The sequence below is a fragment of the Syngnathus typhle genome, linkage group LG8, assembly GCF_033458585.1.
Source record: "Syngnathus typhle isolate RoL2023-S1 ecotype Sweden linkage group LG8, RoL_Styp_1.0, whole genome shotgun sequence".
In the NCBI taxonomy this organism is placed as follows: Eukaryota; Metazoa; Chordata; class Actinopteri; order Syngnathiformes; family Syngnathidae; genus Syngnathus; species Syngnathus typhle.
In genome coordinates this window covers 14872137-14894420 of record NC_083745.1, presented here as the reverse complement: position 1 = coordinate 14894420, position 22284 = coordinate 14872137, and the positions used below count along the sequence as shown (strand labels likewise).

General features: G+C 47.6%; 1 protein-coding gene across 1 annotated transcript in view; it reads right to left on the bottom strand.

The window, feature by feature from the left end:
- The window catches only part of LOC133158732 (PH and SEC7 domain-containing protein 1-like), a 33274-nt gene that overhangs the window by 9417 nt on the left and 1573 nt on the right, over positions 1–22284 (bottom strand). Inside the window, exons 2-13 of the mRNA XM_061286121.1 lie at positions 9792–11638; positions 7158–9226; positions 6916–7024; positions 4948–5159; positions 4410–4567; positions 3201–3411; positions 2478–2677; positions 2163–2330; positions 2015–2095; positions 1477–1589; positions 1351–1406; positions 1188–1277 (exon numbers count right to left, since the gene is read on the bottom strand). Coding sequence (XP_061142105.1) covers positions 1188–1277; positions 1351–1406; positions 1477–1589; positions 2015–2095; positions 2163–2330; positions 2478–2677; positions 3201–3411; positions 4410–4567; positions 4948–5159; positions 6916–7024; positions 7158–9086 — 3327 coding nt within the window. The 5' untranslated portion in view covers positions 9087–9226; positions 9792–11638. The remainder of the gene's footprint in view (positions 1–1187; positions 1278–1350; positions 1407–1476; positions 1590–2014; positions 2096–2162; positions 2331–2477; positions 2678–3200; positions 3412–4409; positions 4568–4947; positions 5160–6915; positions 7025–7157; positions 9227–9791; positions 11639–22284) is intronic.

The window sequence follows — 22284 nt, the reverse complement described above, 5'->3', positions numbered from 1 at the left end:
TGTACGGAGATTGCAAATGCGCACTTGTCCGCATGTGCCCCGACATCAACTTGTGTTTGGCCATCGTGCGTCCGGATGCAAGATCAGGGCTGCCCGAGTCGGCTCCTGGCCTGTTTTGGGTGCATCCCGAATGCGACTCACCTGGGACACATCGTCAGGTAATTTGTCACACACCTAACACAGGCCCGCTCGGGGCTCCCGACCAAGAGCGGACTTGGGCACCTCTGCTCTCAACGTGCCCTGCGATTGCTCTCGCTTGCTCCTTTCCTCCTCTCTACCTTGTCCTTCTCGTCAGTCTTGTGCTTCTTGGTCTTGTGCTGGGTGCTTCTGGGTGCCTCGTCCTGCGTTTGTCCCAGCAGATCGGGGAAGGCGAGCGGCTTGAGCCAGCGACAGCGCGGCGTCCTGGAGCGCCGGAACGACTGACGGTCTCTGGGATCGCGATTGCTCCGCACCCAACCCGACGAGCGTGAACGCAGACAGCTCGTCGACTGGACGCTATTGACGCCGATCATGTTACTTCAGCTCCCGCCGAATGATAAAATAGATAAACCTTTCACGCAGTAAATGGCAACACGGAACCCGTGGTGTGGCACTCCAGCAGTGGGACGAGGTCGCTCTCTGGCGGGCCAACGAAGGCGGTGCCCTTGAGGTGCTTAGATGGCAATGTCGTCCCCTGATTGTGGGACAACCATTTTAGGCCCCGTGTGAAGGTGGGGAGGGGGTGCTGAGGTGTGTGTGGTCAACGAAGCAACAGCCGCCTTCCTCCTTTGTCCCCGCTGCAGTTCTTTCAATGGCCGCTGCCTGTCGGGATGCGGACTTAGCAAAGGAGAGCACAAAATGCGTGTGTCCTCCCTTCCTCACGTCTTCCACCTGCAGGAAAACACTCTTCTGCCTCTTCTCCCTCTGGCGCTGGTACTGGAGTGACGAGGCGTGCCGCTCCCTCTCCCCTCACTTGCTCCCTTGCTCTACCCTAGCTCGCTTTCACTCCACTCGCTCAGCCTGCTCTCATTGCGGCCAATAAGGACGCACGGAAGACAGCCGTGGCCTGCCCCCTCGCTGTCAATCACACATAACGTCATCCTAAGTATTGCAGTGGGCCCTTGTAAACGGACACGTGCTCTTGCTAAGACGACGTCTTTCTTTCTGCAACACATTCACTCACACACTCAGAGCAAGAGTGTTGTTACCTTCAGCATATCTCTGGGAAAGTCTTTTCCATTGTTCAGACCTTGCAGGTTGGAGATGAACTGAGCGCAGGACATCCTCTTGCCGACATTCTGCACGTAGGCACGCAGGCACGCAGGCGTCGGTAACAATGCAACGCAAGCACAAGCTATCAGTCCCACTCACGTTTCCGTGGAGATCCACATTCAACAGGATCAGGGCGCAAGTCAGCATGTGGACGTCTAAGAACACGTGCGGCGTGTAAGGCTGCGTCGTGGGGGAGGGCGCGTGCGCTCGCATCGCGGCACGCACCTTGGGTGGCGTGGCTGCGTGCGTTACAGGTGACGTATCTTCTGGAAAAGTGAGCCAGGACACGCTCTCGCTCCTGACTTTCTCCAGTCAGGGTCAACTTGCCCAGGAAGGTTCTGGAACGATCATGACATCAGCGTGATGTTTAGTGGTGGCTTGACATTGGAGTCCAATTCCTTCCGTTGCCATGCTTACAACTCAAAACAAGAGCATCTCAAATAATCTTTTCCCATTGAAAAGAATGGAAATGAGGTGAATCAAAAACAAAAAGCAATGTACTTGTAATATTGTACTTGAGCAAAACGTACGGTTTGAAAGAGTTTGAAAAAGAATTACACTGTAATTGTCACATTGGTGACAGAACAGAATTGCATCCGTGCAACCTTTGAAAATGATCATTGTTGATTAAGTCGGGCATCTCAGGCGAAAGATGCGCTTTGGACGTTTTGTCGGCAGATCGCGGACATGTTTGCAGAAGCAGTCGATGACTCGTGACGCGTACAAATTGCTGCGCTTGCTCACAAGATTGTGTGCTGCCAACCTGAGGGCTTGCTCGATGGTGAGGCCCTGGAAGTCAAAGTTGCTGAGATATTCTTCTGCTACCATCCGACTGAACTCGTTACTGCCAAAACACGTGGACACGCGTTACGTCAGGGAGGGGAGGCACACACGGGCGCACGCAGACAGACTTCTTGTTGAGGTGCGAGGACACGTCAGACTTGCGGAAGCCTCGCAGCTGATGGAGGCGCCGGGCCAGGCATTTGGCAGCCTGCGGATCGGCCTCGGCACTGTCTCCCAGCAAGTCCCTGTCGTGGCTGCGGGGGCAACACGCCGAGCGCTCCGTCGCTGCAGGCTCCCTAAAACGGAAAGCAAGGATTTAGTCGTTTGTGTCATCCTGCGCTTCTTTAAAGGCATACATACCTTCCTGTGCGCCCCTCATCACGTCTGATTCTCCAGCTAATCGCTCCAGACGACACACGTGGCGAATGGTGCTAGAGACTCACCCAGCAGCGCAGTGAGGCGCCGGTGCCGAGCTGGCTTGGCGGAAGCTGTCTTTGAGAATGGAGCGCTGCCCCGGCTCTTGCGCCTCTTCGGTCCAGGTCGGAGCGTCTTCGGAGCCTCCTCGCAAGGAGACAACGCCCGGTGCCGGCAAAGGGGCGAGGCTCAGCTGGATGATGTTCTTGGCACTCTCGCAGATCCGACTCTGCGGACACGAACGGGAACCACATGCAGATGACAGTCTCGCAAACAAACATTTGGCACTGCAAACTGTGCCGTGAGACATGATGATGGCCATCGGAAAGAAACAACCGGCAGTCTCAAATGCAACCGTCAGAAGCCAACAACAGTCCTGGAGCACGGAAAAAAACTATCAGTCACAAATGACATTTTAAAAAACAACAGCAACTGTGATGAATAAAACAAACGGCAGCATAAAGAAGTCACAACAGTCCACAACAAAACAGCAAGAAATGAGGCAAAGCCGCTCGCAAAGAAACAACACACATACGTACACACGCACACAAACACAAAAACAACAAAGCTGGGAGAGAAACAACACACACACTCACACAAACAAATACAAAACCAGGCGCATTAAAGAAAGAGGCCAAGAAATAAACCAACCAGAAACAAGTCGGCTACGAGTTGCTAAGTGAGTCCAGTCCAAAGAACACAACACAAAATGACATTTAGACGAGAGGCCCAAAGAGGCAAAGGATTTCTACCTGGATTTCTGGGGTGAGCGTGGGCAGGTCAAAGGCAAAGACGGACGTGGATCCCGAGGTGAGAAGGTCGACGCTGTCCAGGCTGCTGTAGGAGGTTCCTTTGGCTTGGTGGCCCTCCATGATGCTTTCAAAATGGCGACTGAAAGAGTCCACGTGGCCGTCGTACGGCCGGCGGGCCGCCGCTACTGCCGGGCCGTTGGCCTTGGATGTCCTGAACAGGAAGATGGCATTGGCGCTGGACCGCTTGAGCTGCCGTGCCTGCGCCCGCCCGCCCGCCTGCCTCCCTGATGGTCGTTCCATCGCCATTCGTGGAGCGCCCAAAAGGCCTCAGGAGGCAATGGTCGTTTCTGGCCACACCCGCGCCAGGCTGAGAGGCCTCTGCGCTTTTGGGATTGCTCGTGGCCTCACTGCCTCAAGCGACCCGGGTCAGAAAATTCCTCGGTCGCGTCATCCTCCCACCCCACCACGACATTCCAAGAATTTATAGCTCCCGTGGGTCACGCAAAAGTTCCTAGCTGGGCTGCAATGGATATCAGAGATGAGAACGGCAAATGAAAAACCCACTGAAAAGTAGCCGGGGTCTGGGGGCCGCATGCCCCACTGGGGGGCCCCCCAAATGGGGCCCGCAGCGGGCCAGGGGCCACAGGCCCCCCCCAATGTGTGTCGTAGTGGGCCAGGGGCCACAGGAGCGCCAGGGGCCCCTACGATCCTCGTCTTTTTTCTCTAAAACAGGGGTCACGAACTCCGGTCCTCAAGGGCGCTAATCCAGCCTGTTTTAGGTGCAGCCCTACAACAACACACCTGATTCAAATGATCGGCTCATCAGCAAGCTCTATTAAGGCTGATAGCGATCCTGATTATTTGAATCAGGTGTGTTGCAGGGGGGGATACATCTAAAACAGGCTGGATTGGCGCCCTTGAGGACCGGAGTTGGTGACCCCTGCTCTAAAACTTTCGCCATGCTGGCTAAAACTTTTCTAATTAGGCAAATGAGTAGGCAAATGATGTGACATTAAGTAGCACCAAAATGCTGCAGAAAATAAGGTGGCTGTTGTCACAATACTGCTGCCAGCCGTTCTCCCCCACCCATATAAAAAAAATGGATCTACACAATTAACGAAAATGATACTCCCGACAGAAAAAAACACGGAAATCCGCAGATCCGCGGAAGATTCTCATCCCTGGGATATGGTGGATATGACCTCTCACCCTTTCAGCAACATACTGAAGGTGCCGTCGCGGCAAGGGGCGGCCTTCCGCCTCTCCACCGTGCCATCATCAGCGTCCTCCTCGGTTGCCGTTGTCCCCCCCTCACTCCAGTACAACCGCCTCGGCCGATCCTCCTCAGCCGACTCCAACTGCATCACCTGCGTCAACACAACTGTCACCCCAGTCGCCGTCATTGACATTATTCAAAGCAAAACAAGGGATCAATACCCGTCAATGGTGGTTTTGGGGGGGGGGGGTAGACAAAGCAAACCAAGCAGCCAGCACTTGGTTCTGTTGCGTAAGCGTACAAAAGACATGACTCGCTGGAACAGACTCACAATTTTTTGAGTGTCCAAATGCTAACAAGTGCCGCTGAGTCAATATACCCTGTGTTCAGTGAAAGCGATGGGATCGCCACAGGCTGTATTTCTCTAAACGTGACCAATATCATTTGAGGCGCGTGTTTATGCGCTTTCAACTGTACATTCAAAGCACTGATCCTAAACAAGTCATCAGAATGCTGAATTGATGACGTAACCTCATCCAGGTCGGTTTCTTTGTAGCAGCGCGGTGATACGTGGTCAAGATCCGTCTTCGAGTATTTGACGCCGCGCAGTACCGCAGCCGTCTCGGAGGACAAGCCTCGGCGGTCGAAGGCAAGCGATTCCGCCTCCAACTGACACGGTGAAGACCTTTGACCCTGGACGGGACTGCGACCGGCTGGCTTGGCAGGGGCAGGACGAGGAGTGCCTGAATTCAGGACCAAGTACGGCGCAGATGAAATGCCACATTCTTTGGACATATGTTTTGAAAATTGTACATACCATACTTTCCGGACTTTAAGTCGCAGTCTTTTTCATAGTTTGGCCAGGGGTGGCGACTTATAATCAGGAGCGACTTATATGTGAAATTATGAATACATTATTACTTGATCATGAACACATTACTTACTTACCTCGGTTTTCGACCACAATCCGTTCCAGAAGGTGGTTTGAGAAGCGAATCGGTTGAATTCCGAATCTATTTTTCCCATTACAAATAATAGAAATAATTTTAATCCGTTCCAAGACAAAAAACCTCGCCTTTTTTTAAGCATTTTTGCATTTGCGCATTTTTGTCTGATCGCACAACTGCAGCGCACCGCCGACCGCGCAACCATAGCGGGTCGCCGACCACGCAACTGCACCGCGCTGGTCGCATTATTGTGACAGAGCTGTCGCTGGAATTTAGAAAATATTTTTAAAGTCTTAATGCACTTTCCAAAATTTAAGTGGACCTCAGTGAGCAGGGAGCTTAATTTGGTCCGATCGCGGAATCGCAGCGCACCAGGCGCTCACTGTCGCATTGCTTTAAGAGCGTTTTTGTGTTTTAGGATGGTCTACTGCTCCCACTTGCTTTCTTTGGAGGCATGATTAGGGGTTGATACAATCCTCAAAGTAACGAGAATGCAATAACAACGGAGTCAGTCGGCATCCGGGCCGCGCGGTCGGGTTTTCTCGGATCATCGACAACCGAAGGAAACAAATCTCCAATTTTTTGTTCAAATTCCGATTTGTTCGAGAACCTGGACGTTCGAAAACCGAGGTGTCAAACTAATTTTTTTCGTGGGCCGCATTGTAGTCATAGCTTCTTTTGGAGGCCCATTATGACTGTCAACCCAAATAAATGTATGAACACCTCATATTATATACAGTAAAAGCTACAAAACAAACTGACAAATAACTCATTTTCAAATCAGACGAGAAAAACTGATCAAATATTTAAAAAAAATATATTATTAAAAGAGAAGACAATTTGCAATTCGAGTATTGACACGCAAATTTGATACACAATTTGTCTTTGCGGGCCACATAAAATGATATGACGGGCCATATCTGGCCCTCGGGCCTTGAGTTTGACACCGGTGGTATAGTTGATCACGTCACGTTATTTTCACTTTAAACCGCATGAAGGCGCACTAGGTCTGTGTAATAATTGGAACCGCAACTGACGATGAGTCCGACGTCAGCGCCGCATGCACTTCCGGAGTCAGCAGCGGCGTTGTTTACAAGTGACACAGAAGACAAACATTTTGATGGATTTAATGATTTGGAGTGACACGGACGGTTTGATGAACGCGTTATTTTTGTTACAGTTATTTGAATAACTGTTAATATGTTACGTCAGGCACGTTCTCAGTTCCTCGTTGGTGTGTATGTAACATTAGCATACCGTATCGTTTAGCCTGTTGTTGCCTGTTCATGTCTGGACTTGGTGTTGGATTTTGTCAAATAAAGTTCTCCCAAAATGCGACTTGTACTCTGGTGCGACTTATATATGTTTTTTTTCTCCTTTATGATGCATGTTATGGCTGGTGCGACTTGTCCATAGTCCAGAAAATAGAATACTGTTAGGGAAGCTAGCGATAGCGCTGCTAACCTCGAGCTAATTGGCTTCAAAGGTTTGCATCACATGGCAGGATATAAATCCTACATGCTGGTCGTCAAGGCGATGACTTGTTTCTTACCCACTTTGGTGCAGCCTTCCCAGCTCTCTGCTCCAAACAGGAAGTTCCACTTGGCTTGGGTGATTTTCTGTGACCTTGAAGACGAACTCTCGGCCCAACTTGCGCCTGACTGCAGATTGAAAGGAGCCAACGTAAAAGTATTGCTCAACTAAGACAAGACATTCAAAGCTCAACTTGACGCTGTTGGATGTTTGTTTTTGCTGTTGCATGGCAGACATTAGCTCTGGCGCTTAACCCCCAACCTGGATCCTGGAGCCCGTATCGCAGGTGGAGCGCCACCCGCTTTCCGGAAACACGTTTCCTTCTCTCAAGATTCCCGTCAACTCTCCGGAGCTCCGAGCAACCTCGCTGAGATCCTGCAAATTTTCTTGTTGAGTCCCGGACAAAGAGCCAACCTCTGTGCAGCAATCCTTGTCTTCTGAGCGCTTCCTGAAACTCTCTTCTTTGAGTTTGGAGCATCTGGACTTGTCCTGACAGACTTGCAGTTTATATTGGTTCGGTCTGGTCCGCCCGAGTCCCTGCTGTGAGGAGGTTGAGGAGGAGGCCGCTTGCCAGGAGGCCGCAGCGCCTTGCCAGGAGCCTGCAGCCGCTTGCCAGGAGGGGAGTCTTGTAGAGACTTCGGAGCTGTGTGAGCCATCACCGTGCCTCTGTTCTTGGTGGTGATGGAGCAGGTAGGGAAGGCCAACTGGTTGACTGGTGTTTGAATGACGCTCCTGGGGCGGGTGCAAAATCGCAGCTGAGCCCAATCCAGCTGAGATGCTTTGTGGATGGAGATGAAGTTTGGATTTGTCCGACCGCCGTTGTGGGTTGGCCTTGCTCTTCTGCAATTGCTCCAAGGAGAGGTCCTGACAAAGACTGGAATGCAGCTGGGGATTTGAAAGCAACGACTCTTCGAAACTCGGACTGTGTGACCTCAAGGACTCGGTTTGGGAAGGCGTTGGAGAGGGAGAGTGTCGTCCCCCAAAAACGTCAGCATGGGAAAATGGGGAGGGGCTTCTGGCACTGCTTACGGGACCCGCTCTGCCGCCTGGACCATCTGCAGCCCGTCCAGTTCTGCCGGAATTGTCCCCTGACCAAGATGACTGCTGGAGCCGCAGAGGGGGGCGAGAATGACCCCCAAACATTCGAGCTGCTGTGTGGGATGAGAACCCAGCGCGGGCGCAGAGACAATCGGACGCTGGGATTCCCGGCAACCCATTGTGACTAACGCTCCAGTCAAGGTCTCTAAGCTGAGCGTCGGACGGCAAAGTGAAGGTCCCGTGGGGAAGGATGGGGGACCCCCCCCACGAGCGGCAGGTCGGCGACCTCTGGGGTCGCGGCACCGTTGTGTTGGAGCTGTCAATGTCGCCAGCTACAAAGCGCCGCCTCAATTCCGGGGAGCCAAACTCCTCCAAGGCGTGGTGGGTGGTGTCTCGAGCGAGCACATCGCTATGTGGGAAAGAAGAGTCGGGTTTGCTCAAAGGGCGATGGTGAACGGGGCAGGGTTGAGTCTGTCTGAGCTGACTGCGAGCTCCCAACGGGTCACTCAGTCGCTTCCTGAGGTGGCTGGACAGAAAGTTCTCATCCCGCCTGGAGTCCCTTCGGCTGCCTGACATATGAACATTGGCTTTCTCAATATAGCCGAAGGTCACCATAGATGTCTTCATCTCCTGAGCGCCTGATCCTCGGGCTTGGCGGTGAAAAGTCGGCGTCGAAGGCGCGGTCAAAGGCGCGGTTGAAGGCGTGGTCGAGGGCGTGGTCGTGCGGCCAAAGAGTGGCGGAGGGTCACTGAGCTTCCGCCTTACATAGGGGTTGACGTCTGGTGCTACTGAGCGCCAATGTCCTTGACTGGTACTAAGGACCTGAAGTAAATCCTCAAACGTGTCCTCCTGGTGGAAGTGAGCAGAGGAATCCACAGCATCCGGCTGTTGGGGGCTGACCGAGTGTCTGGAGGACGAGCTTGAGGGAGGCGAGCCGTGCCGTATGCCCGTCACCCTGCGCCGGATGCGTGGGGAATGATCTGGGCTTGGGTCGAGGCTGGAAAGGGCTGAGCTCCTTTGAGAAGGAGGGAAAACATCCGGACACTGAAGGATCAGGTGGCCCCTTGCATCATCTCCCATCTCTCTTCCTTCTTCCTCAGCCGCAGAGCGTACCTCGATGTACAGGTGCAGCACTTTTCCCAACTGGGACATTCTGACCACAAAATGTTTTCTCAAGCACTTGGTGATGTCTCCGGACCAACCGATTGACAACAAAATGAATGCTAAACGTTTGGAAGAGGCTCTGGGCTGGAAGTGGAGCACCGGGAATATTCTGTTGTCATTTTGTCAAACTAGAGAACAAAAAGAAGACATGTTCTCATGAGAGAGGGAAGGAAAAGATCATATCAGTAGTGACACAGTAGTTCTCCTCTTGTCGCTAACACTTGATTATCAGACCAAATCAAATCTTTCCACGCGCATGCACACGCGCACACGTACACACACGCACACGCACACACACACGCACACACACTCCATTTGATTGATCAGTGCCTTTAAATTTGAGACAAATTGTGTGAAGATCCAAACTTACCGACTGCAAGTGAATGTACCCTTGAACTCCGCACTCAATTTACTTACACACTAGAACACTCAAACGCACATACACGCATAGACACACAGATAAGAAGATGCTTAGTGCGACTTTTACAGAACACAAATAGAAGGCTAATAGGATTCCCTCACACACACAAACGCACACACACACACACACACACACACGCACGCACGCACACACACACACACACATGTATATAAATACTACAAACCACCCAACACACACACACACACACACACATATAGAGCAGCAGATGAGATGGTAATGTTGCTGTGATGAGTGTGTAGCTGTTAGCTTACCTGCATGTCCTTTGATGTCATGTCCTCTGCGTTGCCACGGCAACATGGCAGGTCTTCCTCTTCTCTCACTTGTGGGCTCACTCGGCTCCGGCTCTTGCTCTTTATCAATTGGCTTGACCACGCCTCATTCTTCATCTGGACCACCTAGCAGCCAATCGTGTGACTCGCTGTCTGACTCCGCGGCCGCTGAGTAACGGCCCGGACAGATGGTGCAAGGCAGCTTATCAACTGGCTGAGAGCAGAGGGCAACTCCTGAGGATTCCAGGAAGATGCATTTGCACGCCCCTGGCCACGCCCCCAAACCACCATGTCCAACTGTTCACTTCCTGCACATGGTTTGCTGTGTCCTTTCACAAGGTGGGGGCATCATCTCACACAGTCACCGAAGAGCCGCGCCAAATACTCGAGAGGCATTCACATATTTCACTTCTCATTTTCTACCAAGTTGGAGGAGTGTTCACTGCTCAGCACGTTTGCCTCACTGTCCTGTTGTTCAGAGTTCGGAGCTCCTCTTCCACCTTTCTGTGTTCAGTTCTCCTTGTGCTGGAGTGAGATTTTCCCAGCCACTCCGCTTTCCTCACACGATAGCTTTGTTGCACACTCTAAATTGTCCAGAGGTCTTCATGTGGACTGCATGGAAGAGGTTGCTGAAACCTAACCCAAATTGCAGTTGAACAAGTTAACGGCACGAGAACATGGTCAAATGCAAGGTGTCCAACTTCAACAAAAAATATAGTACTATGACCAGAACAGCTCCAAACTGGACAAGAACGGGGTTCAACGAGAGCACGTTCATTTTGTATAATACTATTGAAGGAATGGGGTCAAAATACAAAAAGTCCTGCCTAGCTACAAAAACAGATATGCTCAAACCTGATTGAATAAAGTACATAAGCAGACAAGTACATTCACATATTAAATCAATAAAAGAAACATTCTATACCTACACACCAAATCAATAAAGAAGACACAACTAGACATTTTTGATAGGTGGTAATGACAAAGGTTTTTATAACTGTATGATTTGATATATTTCTGAGCACTTTGAAATAACTAATGTTTTTTTTATATATTGCCTGAATAGCTTAATGCCCCTTAAGGAACTGTTTAATGCATGCCTGATGATTTTCTAAATCATGGACACTGCCAAAGTTGTCTAAAAACTTTCAGTACTTGATTGGATCTTATGTTTTGACTAATGCTAGACGCCAGTTTTCGATTACTACTGAACGTTCTGGACAGAGGGACATATTTTGCCTGACAAAGAAAAGATATGGTTGAAAGCATGATTAAACTAAGAATATGATGACGTAAGCAAGTACATGGAGTATCAAAAGAACAAACAAACAAAAACATGGTAAGTGGTGAGTACAAACTTTGCATAGTCAGGGAACATTAATAAATTGATGATGTCACAGCCAAAAGCTCACATAATTCCGTACAAAATGACAAGATTGAAAGAATGATGAATGGATAAGGTGCGACAGTGTATGTGCAAGAATGGAGGAGAATGCTTACAGGAAGGTTACTTGGAGATAAAACCAGCAGGTGTCAGAGGGAGACAGCCAAGAACCCGGCCAAAGATGATCGCCAAGGCCGAAAGACAGGATGGAAGACGGCAGCCCCCCCACACACACCGAATCTCCCATAATCAGCACCCACTCCCATTGAATAAAACTCTACTGCGAACTTGCCCCACCCCAAAGACTCACCCATCAAACTCGGCCCACACCGGCATGTGCAACTGAATATAAGCTGACCAAAGAACCTTGAACATTGCCTTTTCTGAGAGACTTTCTGCTCTTGAGCATGGTCGCACGAAAGGCCCAGCGCTGTATTGTACTTTCCTGAAAACAGAGCAAGAATTGTGATTGAACTCAATCAACCTGTGTAAGTCTAATTTCTGCTTCAGTGTCTTAGCATTTTCCTAAATCTGAAGAAATCAAACGAGCATGCAGTGAGTAAATTGGATAACAGGTGATTGGCAATGGCTTTTGGCGTGAGGCGTAGATAGTGCGCTCCCTAAATTGTGGACAAAATCCAACACTATTTTACTTCCATAAAAGTTGTTATATATAGGACTGTCTCAGAAAATTAGAATATTGTGATAAAGTTCTTTATTTTCTGTAATGCAATTTAAAAACACAAAATGTCATGCATTCTGGATTCATTACAAATCAACTGAAATATTGCAAGCCTTTTATTATTTTAATATTGCTGATTATGGTATACAGCTTAAGAAAACTCAAATATCCTATCTCAAAATATTAGAATATTATGAAAAAGTATACTAGTAGGGCAGGGGTCACCAACCTTTCTTAAACCGAGAGCTACTTCTTGGGTACTGATTAAGGCAAAGGGCGACCAGTTTGACACCCACTTCTGAAATAGCCAATTTGCTCAATTTGGCTTTCACTGTGTGTTATTATTGTCATTTCCAGTTCACATGTAAGTGTGATTTTAACAAGAATAGCAGAAATACATTAAAACCTTAGTTTTTGACCACAATCCGTTCCAGAAGGCGGTTCGAGAAGCAAATCGGTTGAATTCCGAATCAATTTTTCCCATTACAAATAATGGAATTTTTTAAAATCCATTTCAAGACAAAAAAAACTTGCCTTTTTTAAGCATTTTTTCATTGGCGCATATTTGTCGGATCGCGCAACTGCAGCGCAGCGCCGAACGCGCAACCGTAGCGCGTCGCCCACCGCGCAACTGCACCGCGCTGGTCGCATTATTGTGACAAAGCCGTTACTGAAATTTAGAAAATATTTTTAAAGTCCTGATGTACTTTCCAGAATTTAAGTGGACCTAAGTGCGCAGGGAGTTTAATCTTGTCCGATCGCGCAACTGCAGCAAATTTTCATCAAATTTTAGGACCGTCCGTCTTAAATATAATTAATCTGTCTGTGTCCTCTGGGATAGTGCCAACAGCCTTTAAAACCGCTATCATTAAACCGTTGCTTAAGCGACCAAATCTTGACCCGGACTGTTTCAGTAATTATAGGCCAGTTTCAAACCTCCCATTCATAGCAAAACTTCTTGAAAAAGTAGTAGCGCAGCAGCTTATTGATTACATGGTCGCCAATAATCGATATGAATCCTTTCAGTCTGGTTTTAGAGCTAATCATTCCACTGAGACAGCACTTGCTAAAGTGACTAATGACCTCATAGCTATGGATTCAAACACTTCATCAGTATTGTTACTACTCGATCTTAGTGCTGCCTTCGACACTGTAGACTTCAATATTTTATTGGAGCGTCTTAAAAGTTGTGTTGGTATTTCAGGGTCAGCACTAGGCTGGTTCTATTCCTATCTATCAGACAGGACACACCGAGTGGTCCATGGCAATACGTCCTCTGAGCTCTATAATGTTATGTGTGGTGTCCCACAGGGATCGGTACTCGGACCAATTCTATTTAATATTTACCGTTTTTTTCCGTGTATAGTGCGCCCCCATGTATAGTACGCACCCTAAAAATGGCATGCTGATGCTGTAAAAAAGCTTGTACCCATGTATAATACGCACCTAATTTTTATGAATTTTTAAAAAAAAAAAATTTACTTTTTTTTTTTTTTTTTTTTTAAGTCCCAAAGATCGTCACACACGCAGGGAGGCAATGGGCCCCATTTTTATAGTCTTTGGTATGGTCTTAACTAGGCTGGATGTCATTTTTTTTGTTAGCAATTTGCCTAGCTACAAAAACAGATATGCTCAAACCTTATTGAATGAAGAACATAAACAGCAAAGTATATTCACATACTATTAAATCAAAAAAAGAAAAATTTTAAGCATATAATTATACCTACACACCAAATCAATAAAGAAGACATAACTAGACATTTTTGATAGGTAGTAATGACAAAGGTTTTAAGATAGCGCACTCCCTAAATCAGGGGTGGGCAAACTACGGCCCGCGGGCCACATCCGGCCCACGGGACCGTTTAATCCGGCCCGCCAACCCTGAACAAATTGTATTATTAAACTTTTTTTTTTTTGGTCATTTTGCCTGCAATGACTGCGTTTTCCCAGTAGATGGCGAAGCGCTCGCCTGCGCATTTACTACCGGAAGCCGTGTCAGAAAGCTCGGTGCACACTCACAAGTGCGTGTACGTACTCCGTAGTACGGACTTGGCGCACTCTCGCTCTATTCGTATCAGTCCCGAATTTAGAGCGTGGGTTTTGACGACAGCATTCTCATAATTCGCGCGCTGAGCTTTCAGATGCAGTTTTGCGCTAAAGCCACCCACAAACCTTCCCCTGGAATCCTTCCATTAAAATGAGTGGCCCGAAAAAAAGAAGTGAGTGCCGAATGTTAAAAAAGAGTGGACAATTTGGCTCGACGTACGCGACGTGACGTTCAGCCACATCAACATCAACCCGTCACAGATCAAGGTAAACGGACCAACACCTCGGATCTCGCCTAAGAATTGCCACAACAAATTTTACTCCAGACTATGACGCACTAGCAAAAAAGGGAGACCAACAACACTGTTCCCACTGAAAATGAACGGGAGGCTCTCAAGTTTATTGTAAAAAAAGGCATTTTGAAAATGATTTGTACACATAGCAGGGATTGAAACTAGCGACCATTCTCATTTTCAAACAATGCTGGATGCTCAAGGACATTGATGCACCACCTATTTGCGACTAATCTTAACCTGTAAAGTTCTTAAGGCTTACTTTAAGGAGGTGTTTCCCGTTTCCTCACCTCTGTTACCAGGTGTTTGCGAGTTAAAACTCTGCTCTGATTTTCAGATACCCCTCACTGTGTTGCTGTTTTGATTACTTTATTTGGATGTATGCTTTCACCGATTCTTCAAGATGATATATTTGGTCAGAATGTTTGCCGTTTGATGTGATCTCATAAGATAAACATCTTTCATTAATCCAGTGCTTCTCAATTATTTTCTGTTACGCCCCCCCCTAGCAAGAAGAAAACTATTCGCGCCCCCCCCCCCCCCCCCCTCCCCACCGTGACTATCCTAACTTGTCTTGTAAGTCGTAAAATGTTGCACTGTCGCAAACGTCACAGAAGTAACAATGAGAGCGCCACTGCTCCCTGCTGGGAAGATGCGCAATTACACTTTATTCTAGTACTGCAAAAAAAAAGCCTGTTCCCCAGGGTCACACGCGCCCCCCCAGGTATAGCACGGCGCCCCCCAAGGGGGGCGCGCCCCACTATTTGAGAAGCACTGCATTAATCTGACCTGCAGGCACTGAAGTGATGGAGATTGTTATTCATAATAACAGTGTCGTATTTTATGAGAATCACTGATAGCAGTTTTTTAGTGAATTATTATTTTTTTAATGCTGTTAATAAATGCATTTGTTTTCAAAAAAAATGTTTGGAATATCCATGCTTTACTACCTACTAAAGGCCAAGATCTTTTATGCAATGACCTTTACAGGTCGCTTATATGACTTCACACAACGCCTACGTCCATCTGCTCCTTGTCCGGCCCTCCGGTCCAAATTTAGAACCCAGTTCGGCCCGCGAGTCAAAAAGTTTGCCCACCCCTGCCCTGAATTGTGGACAAAATTCAACACTTTCTTCTCTGCTGTTCACTTCAAACACGCTCCATACAAACACATTGCTCTCGCATCAGACGCTTGCTCGATCACCTGCTCATTTGCTGTCACAATGTACCCTACACAAATCCGAAACATTTCTTTGCTATCGAGTTTGCTACCGCATGTGCAGTGATACTGACCGGCAGAATAACATCCGGTTGTTCCCAAAGATGATCTTTTTTCTGAAGTAATTTTACGTTTATGGACTTAAGTAAGAGTAAAAATTTGGGTACGTATTATACATGAGTACAGGCTTTTTTCCAGCATCGACATGCCATTTTTAGGGTGTGTATTATGCACGGGGGCGCATTATGCACGGAAAAAAACGGTAACCTATAAATCATTGCATGGCTTAACGCCTTCATATTTTGTGGACCTAGTTGTTCCTTATGTTCAGTCTCGTAACCTTCGTTCGCAAAACGCTAGTCTTTTAGTGACACTGAGGGCCAAGAAATGTCTGCAGGGTCTAGAGCAGCGGTGTCCAAACTACGGTCCGCGGGCCGCAGTTTTTTTTGGCCCGCAGCAAATTCTGAAAACCTAATTGAATATGGGCCGCACAAGAAGCTTGAGCTCAACTCTGTTGCACTTCTCAGTTTCAACACTAGATGGAGCCCGCCACACGCAGCGTTTGCCGTCCCATTAGCATACCCCCCCCGGAAGAGAAGCGAACACGCAGCGTTTGGCACCCGGGCCCCTTCAAGTTACTAAATCTGTCCCTCCTTGCAAAAAGTTTGGACACCCCTGGTCTAGAGCATTTTCTATTCGGGCTCCAGAGCTTTGGAATGCCCTATCAATGGATATTAGAACTGCTATCTCAGTAGAAACATTTAAGACACGTTTAAAGACACATTTCTATGATATGGCCTTTAAGTAACCTGTAGTGGCCGATTCGGCTGGAAATTGTTTTCGCTCCCTCTCCCTCTCCCCATCCTCCCTCCCCCCACCCCTCCCCGGCTGGGGAGGTGGTTAGGTGACACCTAAGCTGACAGCGGCTATCTGGATTCTCGTGGACCAATTCAAGATGAGGGAACTGCAGCTTACCGTCCTCGAAGACACTGCCAGGACAATCGAGGGCACCTCCGGCAGCTCTTCGCTTTGACTTGGACATCCACTTTTTCATTGATTTTCATATTACGTATTTTATGTGCCCTCTCTGCATCCGTTGCAGCCTGGTGATCCTGAAAGGGGGATCCTTCCATCTGTGGTCCCTTTCTCAAGGTTTCTCATCATCGTTTTTTTTTTTAGTTTTCCTTGCCCTTTTGGGAGCTTAAGATCAGGCAATGCTTTGAGAATAATTGTTAATTGTTTGTCTATGTGAAGCCCTTTGAGACTGCTTGGGATTTAGGGCTATACAAATAAACTTGACTTGACCTCCTGCACCGCCACACCCCCACCCGCCAACTCCGCTCTGCTGACGCCAGTCTACTCACCCCCACCACCTCAACCAAATACCAGACCATTGGGGACAGAGCCCTTGCAATTGCTGCCCCCACCCTCTGGAACTCTCACCCCCTGACCATCCGTAATGTTGACTCCCTGCTTTCCTTCAAATGCCATCTCAAGACCCACCTCTTCAACTCTGTGTACACAATTATGTGTGCATTTTTCTATGTAAAGCGGCTTTGAGTACTAAGAAAAGCGCTATATAAAACTGATTTGTTATTATTGTTATAATATACGTTAAAAAATATATGTTTTTTTGTGCTCAAGGGAGTAGGTAGAAGTTCAAGGAACTTATTGAGACCGACCCCCAATTGTCCAGTGGACTTTCTTAGGTAACACTTCTTTACAGTAAACGAGCAATCGTTTGACAAATACTATAGGTAGAAAGCTATGACAACAGTATGACATTTCTTGTTCATACAAAAACAAGCATACCATTAATCAATAACCACCCATTCCCTTTGTCATTTGCAGTTGCGTAAAGATAAAGTTATTTTTAAATGATGAAATTGGACTAAAACGCTTTAGTTCTCCCCGTGCCTGCCTGGGTTTTCTCTGGGCGCTCTGATTTACTCCCACATCCCAAAAACATGCCTGGTAGGGCGATTGAGCACTCCAAACTGCCAATAGGTGGGATTGCAAGTGCGAATGGTTGTTCGTCTCTGTGTGCAATTGGCTGGCAACCAGTTCAGGGTGTCCCCCACCTACTGTCAAGCCGAGTGTGCCCCTGTAGTAATAGGCAGGGTAGGAACCGTTGTGAGGGTTGTATGTTGCTGGGGGGAGAGCACAATAAAGTATGTTCCGTCTTGACATGAACGAGCGTGTGTCCCGTCTCTGCCTTAAGGGTTTCTATGTACCTATTAAACAATAGAACATGGTGTCAGAAGTGGGATCCAAAAGTGTCGAAGCGAAGAGACTACTGGACTAGAGTAAGTCCCAAGCAAGACAGGACGTTGAAAGTGATAAAAGTAACTTCAGTCCGCTAGCACGGCTAGGCAGGAGCTAACGCTAAGGGAGACGAGGAAGAAAACAACGAGGCTCGAAAAGATGGCGCAATATCAAGTAATGCCACCGGAAAAATTCACGTTCAAGGCAGAAGACTGGCCCAAATGGATAAAACGCTTTGAGAGGTTTCGCATCGCATCAGGTTTGGAAACTCAAGCGGAGGAGAACCAAGTGAATGCACTAATCTACAGTATGGGAGAAGAAGCGGAGGACATTTTGGTTTCCCTCCACCTCACCCCAGAACAAATGAGTGAGTACGGCAGAGTCACGCAGAGACTGGATGCTCACTTTGTAGCTCGGAGAAATATAATTTTTGAAAGAGCTAAGTTTAATCAGCGGCAGCAAGAGATAGGCGAGTCGGCAGACAGCTTTATCACCGCGCTTCATTGTTTAGCTGAACACTGTGGATATGGACAACTACACGATGAGATGGTCAGAGATAGGCTTGTAGTTGGACTTCGAGACAAGCGTTTGTCAGAACTGTTGCAACTGGATCCAGAACTTACATTAGAAAAAGCAGTTACAAAAGCCAAACAGAGTGAAATGGTCAAGAAACAACAAGAAATGCTGACAACGAACTTCAAGGGAGACGTCGTTAATACTCACCTTGATAGTGTACGCATCAAACCACAAGGGGGCGCCAGACCCAAACAAAACAAGATGAAGTGGAAACCAGGATTTTCCACCAAAGCCAAACCATGCACAAGATGTGGAGACACAAAAGGTCACGCTTATCAGCAATGCCCGGCTAAAGATGCCTCATGCAATAATTGCAAAAAGAAGGGACATTTTGCTAGAATGTGCAGGTCCAAGAAAATGTATGAGGTCAATCTAGAAAGATTAGAGGATTTTTCTTCAGAGGATATTTCATTTTTGGGTTCATTGGCTTGTGAATCTTCAGATCCGTGGATGACAGAAATAGAAATGGACAAGTCTAACGCTGTGTTTAAAATTGACACAGGCGCGGATGTGACAGCAGTTCCAGCTGGCATGTATGTAAAAGGACAATTCAAAGAACTAAAGCAAACCAGAAAAGTGCTGGTGGGGCCAGGCAGGTCGCAGTTAAAGGTTAAAGGCAAGTTTTCGGCGACTCTCAGAAGAAGAGACAAAAGCATAATGGAGGACATTTATGTGGTTGAAGGACTAAGTACAGCTTTACTGAGCAGACAAGCAGCCACTGCATTACAGCTAGTGGCTAGGCTTGATACAGCTACTTTGGACAATAAAGAGACAATCAAGCAGGAATTTCCAGAGCTATTCACAGGGCTTGGAATCATGAAAGGAGAATACCATATTGTACTTAAACCAGAAGCACAACCATTCTCCGTCTCAACTCCACGACGCATTTCTATCCCTTTACTGCCAAAGGTTAAAGAGGAACTTTCTCGTATGGAGCAACAAGGAGTCATCTCCAAGGTGGAGCAGCCTACAGAATGGTGTGCACCTATGGTGGTGGTTCCCAAGCCCGCACGTGACAGAGTGAGAATATGTTCAGACCTCACTCAACTAAATAAGTCTGTTTTGAGAGAAAGGCACCAGCTACCTTCAGTTGAAAACACGCTTGGACAGCTTTCAGGTGCCAAGGTCTTTTCAAAACTAGATGCCAATGCAGGTTTCTGGCAGATTCCTCTTTCAAAAGACTCATCACTGCTCACAACCTTTATCACTCCTTTCGGTCGCTATTGCTACAATCGACTGTGCTTTGGACTATCTTCAGCACCAGAACACTTTCAGAAACGCATGCAGCAAATCCTAGAAGGCCTGGAGGGAGTAGTGTGTCAGATGGATGACGTCCTCATCTGGGGAGTGGATCAGAAAGAGCACGACAAAAGACTAAGGGAAGCTCTCACACGTCTACGGGACGCGGGCATGACACTTAATGATAAGTGTGAATTTTCAAAGACTAAAATCAAGTTCCTGGGTCAGATCATTCAGGCAACTGGAGTTAGCCCCGACCCAGAGAAATTAAATGCAGTGAAAGCCATGAAGGAACCAACCAACATTTCCGAGGTGAGAAGATTTCTGGGAATGGCAAATCACTTGGGAAAGTTTTTGCCACACTTAGCAGAAAAGACACGTCCACTCAGAGATCTGTTAAGAAAAACAAACATGTGGTCATGGGGACCTCAGCAGATTCAGGCTTTTGAAAGCATAAAGATAGACTTGACAACACCTCCTGGGCTGGCATTGTATGATCCTTCAGCTGATACGCTAGTCTCAGCAGATTCATCTTCTTATGGACTGGGTGCTGTATTGTTGCAGAAAACAAGCAGTATGGACTGGAAACCAGTGGCATATGCGTCACGCGCATTGAGCACCACGGAGCAGCGCTACGCGCAAATTGAGAAGGAAGCGCTAGCCACAACGTGGGCATGTGAGAGGTTTGCAGAGTTTTTGATTGGAAAGGACTTTCACATTCAAACTGACCACAAACCTCTAGTCCCTCTGCTGGGCGCGAGAAATCTGGACGAACTACCTCCACGTATACAACGCCTGAAAATGCGTCTCATGAGATTTTCATTCACCATATCCCATGTGGCGGGCAAAGAAATCGCAACGGCTGATGTTCTATCAAGAGCACCGGTGACGTCTTCGGAGGACAGACTACGGGAGGAGGAGATCAACCTCTACGCCGACGCCGTAGTGGACAGCCTCCCTGCAACTGAGAAGAGACTTAAAGAGATTCAGTCTCATCAGGACAAAGATGACATTTTGCGACAGCTTAAGCAGTTCTGTGTAAGTGGTTGGCCAGACAAGTTTTCGATTGTAAAGACTTTTATGCCATATTTCCCTTTTGCAGGTGAACTGACTGTTCAGAATGGGTTGTTGTTATTAGGCTGTAGGCTGGTCATTCCAAAAACACTCAGAGATGACATGCTAAACAAACTTCACGAAGGCCACTTAGGAATTACTAAGTGCCGAGAACGTGCTAAACAATCTGTGTGGTGGCCAGGTCTTAGCAAAGATTTAAAGCAACTCATTGAGAAGTGTGACACATGTGCCCGTGAGCGAGTTAACAACAGAGAGACAATGTTAGGAACTGAGTTTCCTTCAAGACCATGGTGTACAGTCGGGGTAGATTTGTTTCAGTTCGGTAAAAACCAGTATCTTGCGGTTGTAGATTACTTTTCACGGTTTTGTGAGGTAGCCAAGCTTTCGTGTACAACTTCGGACGCTGTGATTACCCACTGTAAATCTATTTTTGCTCGACATGGTATACCTGAGGTTGTACGCTCCGATAATGGTCCGCAATTTGCATCTGAAGAGTTCAATAGGTTTGCACGGATGTGGGGGTTTTCACATGTCACATCCAGTCCACATTTCCCACGGAGTAATGGGGAGGTGGAGCGGGCAATAAGGACTGTCAAAAGTCTACTGAAAAAGTCCAGTGATCCCTACTTAGCTTTAATGGCTTACCGTGCCGCACCTTTAGCAAATGGTTGTAGTCCAACTGAACTGCTAATGGGGCGTAAATTACGTACTACTGTTCCGGTCATTCCCTCTCAGCTAGATCCGAAAGGAGCGGATTTGGAAGATGTGAAGAGGAAGGAGCAGAGCTACAGACAAAAACAAAAACTGAATTTTGACAAACGACATAGAGCTCACACATTGCCTGCCTTACAACCTGGAGACCATGTGTGGGTCAAGGACATGCAACAGAGAGGTACTGTAGTGTCCGCAGCGAACACACCAAGATCCTACATCGTCGAAACATCTGGGGGAAATCTCCGGAGAAACAGGTATCATCTCTCGCGCACGCCTGTGGCTCCAGAACCACACATCACTGTCCCTGATATGGGGGAAAGCAACTCTACAGAGACTCTGAAAGGACCGGTCTCTCCTGTTGTACTCTCTGGTTCACCAGAATCTGAGAGACGCTATCCTTCTCGCGTCAGGAAGACCCCAGAGTACCTTAAAGACTATGTTATTTGAGTTCACATGTTTAACTTCAGGGTCTGGGCTGTCAGATTTGGTAATACCAATTGTTTAGTAGTTAAGTTGTTGCCACTGGGTTCATATATTGGGATGGTATTGAGTTGTAAAACATTTCACCTTTTTCTGCTAGTTGTTGAGGAAATAATCTGTTGTATTAATTTTCGACACAAAGTTTATTTCCCATTGAGAAAGGGGGATGTAGTAATAGGCAGGGTAGGAACCGTTGTGAGGGTTGTATGTTGCTGGGGGGAGAGCACAATAAAGTATGTTCCGTCTTGACATGAACGAGCGTGTGTCCCGTCTCTGCCTTAAGGGTTTCTATGTACCTATTAAACCAGGGGTCACCAAACTACGGCCCGCGGGCCGGATACGGCCCGCGGGACCGTTTAATCCGGCCCGCCAACCCTGAACAAATTGTATTATTAAACTTTTTTTTTTTTTTTTTTGCTCATTTTGCCTGCAATGACTGCGTTTGCCCAGTAGATGGGGAAGCGCTCGCCTGCGCATTTACTACCGGAAGCCGTGTCAGAAAG